General features: G+C 38.2%; 1 protein-coding gene across 3 annotated transcripts in view; it reads right to left on the bottom strand.

Annotated features, from left to right (window-relative positions):
• Positions 1-617: 617 nt before the first annotated feature.
• Positions 618-15,170, bottom strand: part of TMOD1 (tropomodulin 1) — a 971,337-nt gene continuing 956,784 nt past the window's right edge. For all 3 annotated transcript variants that reach the window (XM_044060997.1, XM_044060995.1, XM_044060998.1), the window contains one exon: positions 618-3,591. In XM_044060997.1, the coding sequence (XP_043916932.1) occupies positions 3,565-3,591 (27 nt within the window). In that variant the 3' untranslated portion in view covers positions 618-3,564. The remainder of the gene's footprint in view (positions 3,592-15,170) is intronic.

Raw genomic sequence — 15,170 nt, 5'->3', positions numbered from 1 at the left:
ATCTCGGGAATTTGTACCAACATGTTACATTTATTCAGTACTGTAACTGCAACTAGGGTGGGGCAAGGGGGTGGCTGTCCAGGGAGCAAGCTGTAAGGGGGCGATTCTTAATAACTGTCAGCTGGGAGTGAGTGCAGTATTGAAATTCAGAATTTAAACTACTGCTTTGGTACTAAACTCACAACCAATCATCAAAAATTACGCAATGACAGCTGAATGTTTAGTAGATAAGAAGCAAGAAGCTTCGGTTTAGCAGCTTAGTTTTCCTTTTTTTTGCTGCACCAGTGTAAAGACTGCCCAGGGAACAAATTGACATAGGTAAGGCACTGCTTGCTTACATTTTGACTCAGATTTGCTGATTTGTCACTGATACTCAGTAGATGTCTGATATCTTGGGGGGGGGGGGTCAGAACTGTTTATGGTACTGTAGAATGTCTGCTTTTCCTCATGACTTACAATAAATCCTAGGTCTTGGAAGTTCATATTTTACTTCTGCTAGAAGTCCCAGAAGAGTATATGTCTAACTTTTAGAAATATTTTCAATGATTCTGTTTGCTTAAGCTTCTGTTTTATCTTAAACTATTATACTGCATCTGACTGAAGCTGGCAATGAAACAGAAGTGCTCTGATGGATTCAATGAATGCATTTCAAAAAATAACATTAAAATACAGTAGGTGTGCAAGTATGTGCACTTTTCTATATTTCTACCACCGTTTTTACTCAACAGCTGTGTGGCCTTAGAGCTTATACTTAAGTTAGGGAGTGTGGGGATATGAAGAGAATGAAGTACTTCACAGCAATACGAGTTTTAATATTTATTTTTTTATAAGTGAAATAATGTGCAGTATGCATCGATTTCAAAGAACATGCTCAGTCATCATTTAAACAACTTATCACAAACCTGAACTATTTGATTATTTAGATTTGTGATGAGCTGGAAGTTTGAGCGCCTTGTTTGCATTATATGAGCTGTGATGGCTTGAGGTTTGGTCATGTGTTAGAAGGCTCTCCTTTCATGAATGTTAAATTTAAATTAAATATGTTTAGTTTCAGCAAGATTGTGATATGATGACATAGTACTGCACGTTTTCCACTCAGCCTGCCTCTGGAAATATACTTTTCTGGCATTTATTTGTGTCAGGGTAAAATATGTGTGGCAGTCCACATAAACTAAAATATCAAAAATATTAGTCAGCACAAGCAGAGGGATGTCAAAGCCAAAAAAACTTTAATAAATATAAAACAAATAAATAAAACAGATGAGCGCTTTCCCAACTGAAGTTGCTTCATCAAATCTAAACATAACAATCACCACATCCAATTTAAATAGTACAATCAATGTTTCAATTTCCTTAACTTAAGGGCCGGTTTTAAGGGAACACTACCATTCAAACCACTGCTCTTATTAGCAGCCAAAGTAACAATCCATTTCAGCTCTAAAAGTTCAGTTTGAGTTTTAACATCTTCACCTCTGATAGTATGTCTATACTTCTCTAACACTAATTTTTTAAAAGTGTGCAAAGCACCTTCTTTTTTAGTGTTTTGCTAGTACATTTTTAACATCACCTTTATTAACCCCATAGATATGCTCTCTTATGCGATCCCTAAGACACCTATTTGTTTTATCAACATAGTGTGTGCCACAGAAATCACATACAGCCAGATAGACCAAATCCTTGGTATTACAATCTGCTTCAGTATCAAAAACATAAATTCGACCATTTAACGGATGTTCAAAACTATCATCACATCTGATATAACTGCAAGCCCTCCCTTCAAAATGTTTTTAGTATCTTGATACATTTTTAAGTGTGTTTGACGGGTTCGGTACAACCTGTTAAGTGAGATAGTTTGGACTGAATGTTTTCACTGTTGATGTATTTGAGTTTGTTCTACTGAAATAATACAAACACACACACACACACACACACACACACACACACTATAAAATTACCTTCAGCTAAAACTGATACTTACATCATTTTGGTAGCAGAATGACCAGCTGAACATCATATGTTCTAAATACTTCTTGGCTAAACTATTTATTCAAATCTGTCTCAACTCGAGGATAATTTCTAAACATCCCTGAAAAGCTGCGACTCCTGAGGTGGTGAGTTGGTTAAGTTAAGAAAGGGGTCTAGGAGGATCATAACCATGCATGGAGGTTATAAAGGGGTTTCTGCTATATTCTGGATGGTCCATCTGAAAGCAGCTTTGCCCCAGTAGTTTGGCCACATCCTAGACCCATAAATGTGTAATTAGTAGAATAATGCATCTTTTCTATTAAACAGGGCATGGAATCAGGTATTTGTATCCACTCCTGATCACACCTCACCCTTTTACCTTTTTTATTTGTCTGCTAAATGTACATACTCATGTTATGCTATAGAAAGCATGGCAGGAAACCTATTGGCATTCTTTCTCTGGTCAGTGTCTGACTGATGTGGTCATTTCTCCTACTTCTTTTTAAAAGATCACCTTACTGTCAACATGCATCCTACTGTCCCATGTAGTTCTGTTAACACTTTCACTGAACATCACATACATCTGTCTCTTGTATCTATTCTGTTTGTAGGGCTGCCATACTACAGACTTTTTCTCTTGGCGATACCATCCTTGCTACTGCTTTATGCTGTCTGGAAAACACTGCCTAATGAACTACTTCTTCGTGAAGACACAGAAGTTATATAAAAATTTATTGCAAACATTAGACGTCTGAGGGTTTTTCGAAGTTAGGCTACTGTTTATTACTTCATCTTCACTATGAACTATAGTATAGTTGTGTCCAAAACTTTGAAAATCTTTCATCATGCCCCATATACCTCACTGAGTGACTTATCTTGGATTTTTATGTCAAGTAAGAATGACTGATGGTTCTTGTAGTTCTGCTAAAGAACTGTGGGGATGTGGAACTACCCAATCTCTACCTATGTGCATGCTGTACAGCACTGTGAGTGGCCCGCAGAGAGCAAAAGTTTCCAAGTCATCCTAATACTCATGGTTTACAGATCTTAAAAATGAGATACCTAAGTAAATGCTTCAAAATATTTGTTTCTGTGAAATGACTTTATGGAATTGTTATTCTGTTCAAGTTGCCCAAGTATTTTATCCTTCATAAAACAGTGCAATGCTATGAATTTGTTTTGTGCATACTAATTTCATAAATTCTACAAAAAATACCACACATGAAAATAATACATAAAAAAGAAAAATTCAAGTTATACAATGTAGACGGTTGCTAACTTTGTGCTACAGCAGCTTTAAAATTTCTTAGCACAGTCAAGAAATGACAACTAACTCTTGACGACTGGAAATTTCTGGAGGCAAAACTTATTTTAGCCACATTTATCTGTAACTATGGTCACTAGCTTATTTAAAATATCTTTGATGCATGATAAATACAATACAAAATGGAGTCACAACACACACACAGAAAGACATTATGCCCTCGGGTATCCACGGCTGAGCTGAAGACAAATGTGGGGAAGTATTCTTTTGAAAGGTACTAATTTCTTCTTAGACATCTTATACAGTAGTTCTGTTCCTGGGAAAGATTGGCCCATTCACTCCTTGGATTCTTCTTTTCCGTACTAAAACAGGGAGACAACCCAAAAAAAAGTGAAAGTTAGAATGTGACTGTATCATTACACTTAAAAAAATAATTCCATAACCTGAACTGCACAGAACTACTGACTGGGTAAGGGGAAATATTCCTATAGCATAGTTTTGACAGGTGGTTGTTCCACACTTTGCTATTCCTCAAGCATATCTCAAGTAAGTACTGCCTTACTGCACTGGGCAGATAAGTTACCGCTATCCAAAGAATGCCCCATTTATATATTTTTCATTATTAACGTGCTTCAAAATATGTAGAGAAGGAAATAATATGTAGCTCACTTCCTAAAGAATGGCCTCATTCATTTTTCAGTATCCAGCCTTATTCTTTTCAGGGTTGCATGGCATTCAAAGTCTGTCACAGAAAGCAATGGTTATAAAGTATGAGAACAGTCCTGGATGAGACAGCAATCTAGATCATCTCAAATTATACATTTTGGTAGTAGTACAGATTGTCAAAAATTATCATTCTTAAAAAAATGAATATTTTCTCCTAGTATGGCCAGAATTCTCCTGCCCTGTTGGAAACTTATTTTATGAAACCAGTTTCTGTAAATTTTAATAAATATGCATTTTATTAGTTATTTTAGTGGTTTCTAACTCTTAATCTAATTCTAGACACTGTGTCAATATTATGTGAAAAATTCCAAGTGTGAAATGTCTAGCCCTATATAAACACTGGACACTGTAAACTGTAGCCTTTCATTTAATCTGCCTCTCAGCAGTTCCTACATACAGATTTAAAATGTTCAGTTCTTATTTATTATATTACACTGGTAGGATGTGCTCATCTCAGGTATTTGGTGTACAATGGGCAATCTGGGCAGCATGCCTTACTGATTGTGTGTCATTACCCAAATCCTAGTTTTCATTCTTATTCGGAGTGTAGTGTCCTAATGAAGAGTTAACGTGCTTTAGTCAGTAGGGTAAGTGCACTTAGAGAAGCTGCATACTGCAGAATCTTGCCTCAAGTTCTTCTCTCTGGTTTGGCACTGAAGCTGAGTAGGACTGGGTGACACCTCCAGTGTACAATGAAGAGAGTTGTTACAACTGCCCTAGTTTATGCTATACTTAATACTGCTGCACTGTGATCTTTGGTTTAGTTTTCAGAATTTTCTGCAGTGGATTCAACATACCATATGAGTTTTTTTTTTAGTTTGCTTTGTAAAATCAGACCCTTGGTCTGTGTGACATAGGATACCCTACCCTTGTTACTAGACAGTCTGAGTGACATGACTTTCTAAATGTTTAGTACTGCAATTCTCAGTACTCCATACTTAGGCTTATAAATATGTATATATTTATTTTCTCCAGAATGCTGACTGGGTACAGTTTTGTTAAGCCTATGGTACTTTTTGGGGAAGACCTAGGGAGCAAGAATACATCCAGGAAATGACATCTTCAGGTAGTTTAGAGTTATACAGTGCAAATTATTACTGGATATTACAGGGTAGGGTACTGTAATTCATATAAAACTATGTACAGTCAATAAAGGCTCTCACACAAGTTATTTCCTATTCATTTACCTGTACATTAGAGTTGCATTTAACATATATTATGCATGCTATATACAAAAAGATGTTTAATAATCTTGTGTTGATGGGTTAATTTCACTAGGCTCGTAGTCTCCTTTCAGGGGGGGATCCAATTTGGTACTCATACTGACTAATGGAAATTTGGCTGGAGCACTTCAAACACCAGAGCCACTAATCAAACCTGGATTGCCTGGGACATTGTTAGGGCTTTATCCCTCTAAACCAAGGTGCTGAATGTCCACAGACTGACTTTCATTTTTAGGGTAAATGAGCTATAAGAAAGTAGCTTTTATTTGGAAGGGTATCCTGTCTCAAGAGTTTTAGGATATGCACCAAAGTCCTTTCACAAGAGCCATACCTACATGCAATGCTCCCTTCTAGTGAATTATCTGAAGTTCTGTTGTCCTGATTGGGTGGTTAAGGCGATAAAATACAAATTAGCTGCCTGGATCATTGATTATATAACAGCCTACATGTGGTACTTCATTGGAAAAGGGTGATCTTGCACTAATGGTAATCTGTTTTAGTAAGGAAAGAGTTATGCAATGCAAAGCAGATTGTGGGAAATTAGCTACAAATGTTGCAGTGTGTTGATGTGCTCCTTTCATTTTAGCTAAGTCTGCCTGTGGTATGGAGGGAAGAAAGCCTGTTCCACAACAGACCTAAAGCAGCACTATAGAACTCTCATGGGCACAATGGGAAGTGATTCAGGTGTCAGGCAAGTTTTAGATACATAATAGGTCTACGTAATTATGAGCCCCACCCTTGACTGAATAATTTACCCTCTCCTTTTTTTTTTTTTTTTTTTTTTTAGAAGTTGCATTTTATATTCAAGACATGCTGTGAAAACAAAAAGCTCTAATGTCTATATGTGCCTGTTTCCCAGGTTGTTTTTGTTCTGTCCCTTTAAAGATTTGTTTCACATATGTTTGTCACCTTTCCTGCCACTATTATGTTTTTCCCAAATGTCTTCCAAGTTACTGTAACTCCTAAAACAGCATAGTTACTCTCTGTGCCATTTTCAAAGCACAGATTTAGACTAAAATGCTTCATGGAATTAAAGCACGTATGCTGTAAACAAAGGAATGCATGTAAACTATCGACGTGTGTGTGTGTGTGTGTGTGTGTGTGTGTGTGTGTGTGTGTGTGTGTGTGTGTGTGTGTGTGTGTGTGTGTCTGTGTGTGGAAAAATGGCCAGCAAGTACAGCCTCAAGTTTAAGTTTAGGCGTAGCAGTGGCTACCTACTGATAGAAATATATAATGTCTGTGTGACCTGTTTGCTGTTGATTTCAGTTTAACACCTACAGGAAAAAAGTAAAGGACAGTATTGCAAGATACACATCACTCATTTTGTGCTAATTTCAGCAAATTGCAACATATGTTTTGTGATGTTTAACGTTTATAAAAGCATTTGTCACACGAGTTAGATAACCTATTGAACATCATAGGCCAATATGAAAGACCTCCTCTCCTCTGTTCTCATATAAGGTTCTATACATCAATGACAATGCCGTCTGCAATGGGTTCTTATCAGAAGAGAGAACGTCTAAAATAGCGAATGCTCTTCTATCGAACTTTAAAATGCAAAACCTGAAAATGTCGAAGGCATGGAGCATCAGTTTTTTTCCCAGGAAATAAATTGCTGAGCCATTCTCTGGACTTTGCTGTTTCTGCACTGTGGTGCAATCTCGGTTTTTGCCTGTACATTGTTTTTTTTTAGGATCAGCGATTTTTTTCCCCTTGGAAAAAATTTGCTGATCCGTTCCTTCGACATTTTAAGGTTTCACGTTTTTAAGTTCGACAGAAGAGTGTTCGCTATTTTAAGTGTTCACTCTTCTGATATAGACACGTCTGCAACAGACATTATATCTGACTTGTTTGGTGATGCTGTGTTGGCGGCATCATCTTAAGGGTAACAAAGTTGGGTTAGACATACATTTACAGAGGAAAATAAACACACGTGAAGGCAATCAATCTGGTTAAAAAAGGAAGAGGGGAACAACCCTCGCTTCCTCCTTTATTATAAAGCACATGGTCATGTGATCTCTCTTGACCTCTCCACACCAACGACGTCAGTGTAAGACCACACATATGATCATTCACTCTCTTTATTATTATCAGCCAAAACCCCCACTTGCTCTTTCACTGTACACAAAATACATTTTAAGAACATATTCTTGGACAACTTTTCCTTCACATTCCAAATATGTAATACATGAACTTTTCAATCTTCGATTTCATAGCAGGTTTAGTAAAGACATCTGCAACCATGTCTGTTGTCAGGCAATATTCAATGCTTATTTTGTCATTATTAAGTGCTGACCTGACAAAAATGATACTTAATGTCAACATGTTTACATCTCTGTCGGCTTACTGGATTCTTTGACAAAGCGATTCCTCCTTGATTGTCCTCAAATATTGTTACTGGCACATACTTGCACTCTCCATTCATTCCACTCAACAGCTGCACAAGGTACAAACTCTCCTGTGCTGTCGCTGCCAGTGCCATGTACTCTGCCTCACATGTAGATAAAGCTGCCATTTGTTGCTTCTTTGATTTCCACGAAATAATAGGCCCGTCTCTATTTGAGGCTAAAGCAATAACCTGTTGTACTACGTCTATCGTTTTGATATGTTGCCCAATCTGCATCACTGTATGCTATAAGCTGAAGTTTCCCTTCACTTTTCTTGTAACACAGCTCTCTCTCCAATGGACCTTTCAAGTATCTTAACACACGTTTGGCTAGTGTTAAATGAGATTCACTCGGTTGTGACAAATATTGTGAAAGTTTACTTACAATCCAGCTAAGATCAGGTCTCGTGCTTGTCATAACATATATCAAACTATCCACAAGCTCATGACATTTTCTTGGATCTGTAAATTCACTGTCACAATCAAAGTTTGTTTTTTGTTCAGAAGGGGTACTTCTTACTTTACAATTAGACATACCAAATTTCTCAAGAATTTTCATAATGTACCTCTTTTGGTTTATCTTTACTTCACCTCTATTCTGGGTAAAATCAATGCCTAGAAAATGTCTTAGCTTTCCCAGATCTTTCATTTTAAATTTAGCTTTGAGCATTTCCTTTACATCATTTAGTGATTCATTGTCACTAGCTGCTATAATGAGATCGTCAATCCATATAATTAGAACTGTTTTCTCATTTTCAGCTTGTCTAGTGTATACACAATGGTCTGTAGGGTTTTGGATAAAACTATTTTCACAAAGATACTCATGCAACATTTTGTTCCAGTTACGCTTTGATTGCTTCAATCCATGTAATGACTTATTCAGTTTACAAACCAATTTTTCATCGTTATTTGATTTCTTTTCGAAACCTTCAGGTTGTTCCATATACACCTCACAGTCTATACGAGCATGTTAATAAGCCGTTTGTACATCCATCTGGTGCAATTCTAAATCGTATTGAGCTGCCATCTGCATTAGACTTCGTACAGATGTCATGCTCGCAGTTGGTGCAAATGTTTGTTATAATCTATACCAGTGACTTGACTGAAGCCTTTAGCTACATATCTAGCTTTGTAAGTCTCTGTATTATCTGCATTGTCTTTTACCATGAAAACCCACCTACCCCCCCCCCCCACTGCATTTTTATCTTCCAGCAGTGTGGTGAGTGTAAATGTGTTGTTTTCCTTTAAAGACTTAAGTTCCTCCTTCATAGCTTTGACCCACTTTTCCGAGTTAGACGAAGACATGCCTTCTTTAAAGCTCTGCGGTGTGTTGCATTTTAATCGGTAACAATAGTCAACATTAACTGTCACAATCATTGTTTTCAACTTTACACTCATAGTCTTTCAAGTATGCAGGTGGTTTTCTCTCTCTTTTACAGTAGTGTGTATCCTGCCTTTCCTCTTCTTGCCTTACTATTGTGTCTTGACTGTCAGCTTTTGATTCTGACTTAACATGCACACTTCTTCTGGTATTAAGATCTTCAACTATCACTTCTGGGACTGTCTGAATCTGGCATTCAGCTACATTCTTAGTAAAGAACTTGACTAACCTGTGTCTAAGGACCCTTCCTGGTTAAGGATAATAAACCAGATATGATGGGCTGTTTTCATCATATTCGACAAAGATCCCCTTATCACATCTTCTTTTTATCTTGTCTGTATGCATAACACACTGATCCAAATTCTCTCATCCTTGAAAGATCAGGTTTCTTCCCTGTTAGCATAAAGAATGGGGTCTGCCCCACACGCCTGTTATAACATCTGTTGCGAATAAAAGCAGCAGTCATTACTGCATATGTCCACAACTCTTTAGGTAAATCACTCTCTATCAACATACACCTTGCCATTTCGAACAGTGTTCTCCAATTTCTCTCTGCCGTCCCATTCTGCTGGGGTGAGTAAGGTGTGGACGTTTCATGTCTTATAGCATTTTTACTCAATAGTGACTGAAAGTCTCTCGACATGAACTCAGTGCCATTATCTGATCTGATACACTTTACCTTCCCATAAGGAGATGAATCTGCAATAAATGTTTCAGTCGCCTTGACTGTGTCACTCTTGGCTTTCAGAAAGTAGACAAATGTTACACCCGAGTAATCATCAGTAAATGCTAAAGTGTACTTAAAGCCATCTTTTGCTACTGGCTCAACTGGGCCTGCCAGATCAGTATGGACTAGTTCAAACACAACTTTTGCTCTTGCATCTGGTTCTCTGTTTCTGCTCTGTACAAATTTCCCTTGCATACACGTTTCACAATCTAGGTTAGGTCTTTCAACTTTACCTTTAATTTTCATTCCTTTTACCACTTTTTCTAGTTTTGACACATCTTCAAAATTACAGTGATCAAGCATTTTATGCCATGCTTGAATGTCATAACAGCTCTGAGATGCATCATAATGTATCTCACTATCGTTTTCTTCATCATATGTGTCTAAATAATAGTGTCTATCACACTTAATTATGTCAAACCTGGTGCCATTTTTATAGATGAGTTGGTCCTGGCCTTGTTTAAAGTTGATTGAGGCCCCTTTGGACGTTGCTGCCTTAACAGAAAAAATGTTTTGTGGATACGTCGGGATAAACAGCGCCCGAGTCATCATCACCTTTACTTTGCGCCCTTCTGTGTCTAGCAGCCATACCTCTCATTACCTCTCTTTTGTGCGGCCCGACAGGTTCTCGTTCCGTCAGCTAATTCCACAATGTGTTCCTCCGGTTGGAAAGTTGCATCAAAACATTTAAACTTTTTCAGGTCGTTAATTATGTGTGACGTGGCACCAGTGCCCACCATTAATCCCTTCTGTTTTAATTCACAAATTTGATGCTCATTTATTCTGAAGACAAATGTGTGATCATCCGCGTCAGTTGCTTGTTTCACACTTTCTTCTTTCGCCTACAGTTACTGTCCCTGGGGCTAGAGTTTTTACACAAACTACACCACTGTCTCTGGCCTTTATATTCTCTCCGGCATTCTCGTGCCTTATGTCCCTTTTGGCCACAGCCATAGCACATAATCTCTGCTTTTACTCTCACCAAGGCCACTTACTTTCATCTCATTATCATTACTTACGTTGGCATTAAATTTCTCGATATGTTCATAGCTTCTCAACCATGTTTTGGACTCACCAAAGCCCAACTTATCATAATCTTGCGTGATGTGTACTGCAAATGGTTTAAAAGTTTCAGGAAACCCTTTCAGGATCATCGCAATTAGTAATCCATCACTGAGCTTCTCCCCAGCATTTCTAAGTGCCGTAATGGCTGTCTTAGCCCTAATAATACAGTCTATGACACTTTCACTGATGGCTTGTTAATTCGGTGTATAGGCTAATTACCCTTGGCTTCCCTTTCCCAGCATAATGGTCTCTCAGGATCTGAAGCGCTTCTCTACCATCGTCTGCAGCCTATCTCATGACAAGGGACAAACTTTTGTTGTCTAAGAACTTTATTAGTTCTGCATATGCCTCCTCATTTTTCTCAGCATCGTCGTCGCCTTCGTCCTCATTCTTGTCATCTTCTGCGTCCTGCTGCACATTTCACAAAATGGTGTCTTTCAGCCCTAGTAAACACAAGTGCCCCACAACTCGTAATTCTTCTCATCTCTGTCAAAACATAGTCTGTGCCATCGGCATCCTACTTCCCTCCTGGGCCCATAACCTGTTGGCGGTATCATCTTAAGGGTAAAAAAGATGGGTTAGACATACATTTACAGAGGAAAATAAACACACGTGAAGGCAATTAATCTGGTTAAAAATGCAAGAGGTAACAACCCTCGCTTCCTCCTTTATTATAAAGCACATGGTCATGTGACCTCTCTTGACCTCTCCACACCAACAACGTCAGTGTAAGAGCACACATACGATCATTCACTCTCTTTATTATTAACAGCCAACATGCTGACTTCACATTCAGAACAAAGAGCTGATTAAATGACAACTTTGGTCCATACTTGTCGGTAGCTGCTATCCAGTGTTCTGGGCAGAAGAATGCACTAGCTCTATGCTCTATTGCAGCAATGAAGGTGGGCCAGGTACTCTTCAGATGAACCAACAACTATGAATATATAATCAATAGAGGAACAAGCTGTCAGTTCTTCTTTGCCTACTGTTTGCCAGGATGTTTGACGATATTCCTACAAGACTTCAACTCAGTGCTAGGACACCATACTGGCCTGTCTGAGGTAACTTCAGTATCTGGACTGACAATGAGTTGGTCACTATTATTCAGGAATTCATTTCTATTATTTATTTATTTATTTTACATTTGTTTACCAGGAGAGTTTGACTGGGCATGAAACCTGTTTTTAGCAGAGGCCCGGGGAGAAAAGCTCCACAAAGGTTAGTAGAATGACACAAGTTAAAAAACAGTACAGTGCAAAAGAAGTACAGCAGCTGCTGTATGCTAAATTATTAAAATAAGCATAGAAAAGTATACAAGCATTATAAAGGAATTCTTTTTTTTTGGGGGGGAGGGTTACCACTGAAACGCATGGTAAAGGACACAATTTGGACTTGGTGTTCCCACTGTGTGCGGCAATCTGGGGAATCAGACCTCTCAACTGTTCCTATTTTGGAGGAACATTCCTATTTTCAGACCTGATTAACCCCTGCAAAGATGTACTTACTTTGCAGGTATGTCCCTGTTTCAGGCTTGATTTACCCCTTCACAGAATTTTCTGTAGCCCCCCATCACAGTTTTGAATCTCTCTAGAACACAGAAAACCACCCACGCATGACCAACATACTAACTGCAAGATTAATTTAAAGAAAGAGGACACACATCTTACATCTCCCCTTTTCAGAAGAAAAAAAAATGATCTCTTCTGGTATAATTTTGCAATATAGCTTACTAAAGTGTGAAGATTTTATTTTTTGATAATGTGCTTATATTTTCCATCATTTTTGTTACTGTTTTTTTTTTTGTTGTTTTCTGAGTAGTATCCCAAGTTGCTGCTGGAAGCAGGAAAAGTTGTATTCTATTTGGTATTCAAATTTTATGCTAATTAAATTTCCAGATTTTATGTTCCCCCTTTTCAAGGACTTTTGTCCCTAATTTTAATGGTGGCAGAATCAGTGTTATGGTCTGACAACTAGGTGGTCCATTTTGTATTGAAACTCTCTCCCAAAACAATTATCCAGTTTTGAGCTTGTGAAGTTTAGATGTTTCAGATGTAGATCTGATCCCTATTCTTCATACGCTCCTCTTTGGAGATAGTTCAAATAACACTAAACAGCTGGTTTAGGCTTATAACTAGATGTTGTTCTGTGTTGTTCATCCCCCTGCCTCCACTAGTCTAATGAGACACTGTATGAAATCAAGTGCCTTGCCCTCTGGAAAGATGGATGAAGGTTAGCATGCCAATGCAGAAAAACGTTTCTTCTGCATGAACTTTACACTTGTTACCAACCTGAGGATGTTGTAAAAATCAATGTCTAGTGCACTCTTAGTTTCCTCCAGTGAAATAACTATACTTCTCTGTGCAGAGGGAGTTTGAAGTAAATGTTTGTAATGTTTATACATTGTTTTTAATGTTTTATCTTCATGTATACTCAATTGAACTAGTTAACTGATAATATATTCTGATTGGGAGGCTGTGTCTTGTGATGTTTTTAAATTCTTATTTAATGGAATGGTTTTTATATGTACTGTTTTCACACTGATGAAGGGACATTACCCAAATGCTTTGTGGTTATTAAAAGTAATTACTGGCATCTCAAAGTCTGGTGTTTTTCTTGATTTACTCGGGTGCTAACTTATCTTCACCTGGACTTTGTCTACTGTTGTTCTTGATCCAGATTTGTTTTTTTTTGTTTTGTTTTTTCAAACATGTATATGGACAAGTGGATATTTATTTATTTATTTATTTCAGTTTGATGACCAGGGAAGTCCACTGGGCCAAGAAGAGCCCATTTTCAGTGGAGGCCCAGACAGAAAAGCTCCATTAACAATGACAATAACAAACATGCATAACAGAGTATATAACTGTAGGAACATGAATGTGGATGAACGAACGTGTGTGTGTGTGCATGCGTGTCTGCCTGGGTGGTTACCCTATGGGATGTAGGTAGGGGATGCTGACTCTACAAGCAACCTTGTGTTTATGGTGTGTATGTGTCTGTGTGTCTGTCAGCATGAGAGAATAGTATATGGGGGTTTGTTTGTGGATGCCTGGATATGTGTCTGTGTGAGTGTGTGTATTTAGGGTGTCTATACTACTGTGGATACTGTTATGTGTGGACTGGTAGGAAGGTAGGACTGATAGCACAGTGTTCAATACAGAGACATGGTAATGAGTCACTAATGAGGTGTTTCTCTTTGTGGCTTTATTGTATTTCTGAATCAGAGACTCTCTCCTTCATGCTAATTGTGTAACCTATGCTGATCAATTACCATGGTCAGAGAGCGAGAGAGAGAATCTCTCTTTCTCTCTTGAATTCCAAACAGTCTTATCTGGAAAAATCAGTTAATTTGTACGTAGATGAGTTCTGTTGCACACCTAACAGCCTCAGGCCTTTTCTCAGGAAACTAACGTAAATATGTATTTTTCTTGATCTTTTTTCCTATAAAACACTGGTTTCATGACATTTCTTTTTCCCTGGGAATTCTTACTATACCTTAGAATCCAGAGTTTTTTCAACTTAGTCTCTTGCCAGCTTAGGTAGACTTTTGGTATTTTCCTTAAACATGGCTTTAAATCTAAACTGCCGTCCTGGTAAGCAAATATGTCCTGTAGGCAAACACCATAAGTGCTTAATCTGTTTAGGTCTCCTGCATGACACGAAAAGTGTTCTCTCAGTAGAGGGTTTAATGGCAACAGCAAGTGGCCCCATATAAAGTGTTCAGGCAATGAGCTTATGTCTGAAAAGCTCCATCATTTAGAGGAGGAGCCTTTCAGATACTCTTCAACCTCTCCTTCTTAAAAATGGCACTATAATATAAGCACAGGAAAAAAAAATCAAAGAAATGAAATAGTCTCCGTCACATCTCTGCAGAGAAATTTGGAAATCTGCAAAAGCTACTGGAGCAAAAGATAGAGCCCAGGACAAAACTCCCAACCTTAATTGCAACTGAATCACGCTCACACACACACACACACACACACACACACACACACACACACACACACACACACACACACACACACACACACACACACACACACACACACGATAAGGAGATTCCCCCTTCTAGATCGGGTGAAAAACCACATGCACACAGGAAGGACATGCAGACTGTACAAAGAAAGCACCCTAGCTGAGAACAGCAATGGGGGACCAACTGCTATGAGGCAACAATGTTGTAGTCCCTATTCAAAGTAATTTACATATGCATGATGCAGTACCATGTCTCAGTATTACACAGGCACTATGCTTACCCATTTGGGATCTTACTTTGAATCTGCTATATTTAACTTCACTACTGCTTCCTATTGGTAGGCTTCTACCCCTTCTGTCCCAGCCAGTCCACTCTCAGTTTCCATAAAGATATATTCTATCTCAACTGGTCATTATCCATCCTTCACTCCTGCTCCAGTGATATGATGAAGCTA

This window comes from Protopterus annectens, chromosome 2.part0 (genome assembly GCF_019279795.1).
Source record: "Protopterus annectens isolate FY-2018-M chromosome 2.part0, PAN1.0, whole genome shotgun sequence".
Classification (NCBI taxonomy): Eukaryota; Metazoa; Chordata; order Ceratodontiformes; family Protopteridae; genus Protopterus; species Protopterus annectens.
Note: the sequence above shows the minus strand (reverse complement) of the source record. Positions and strands in the feature narration are given on the sequence as shown.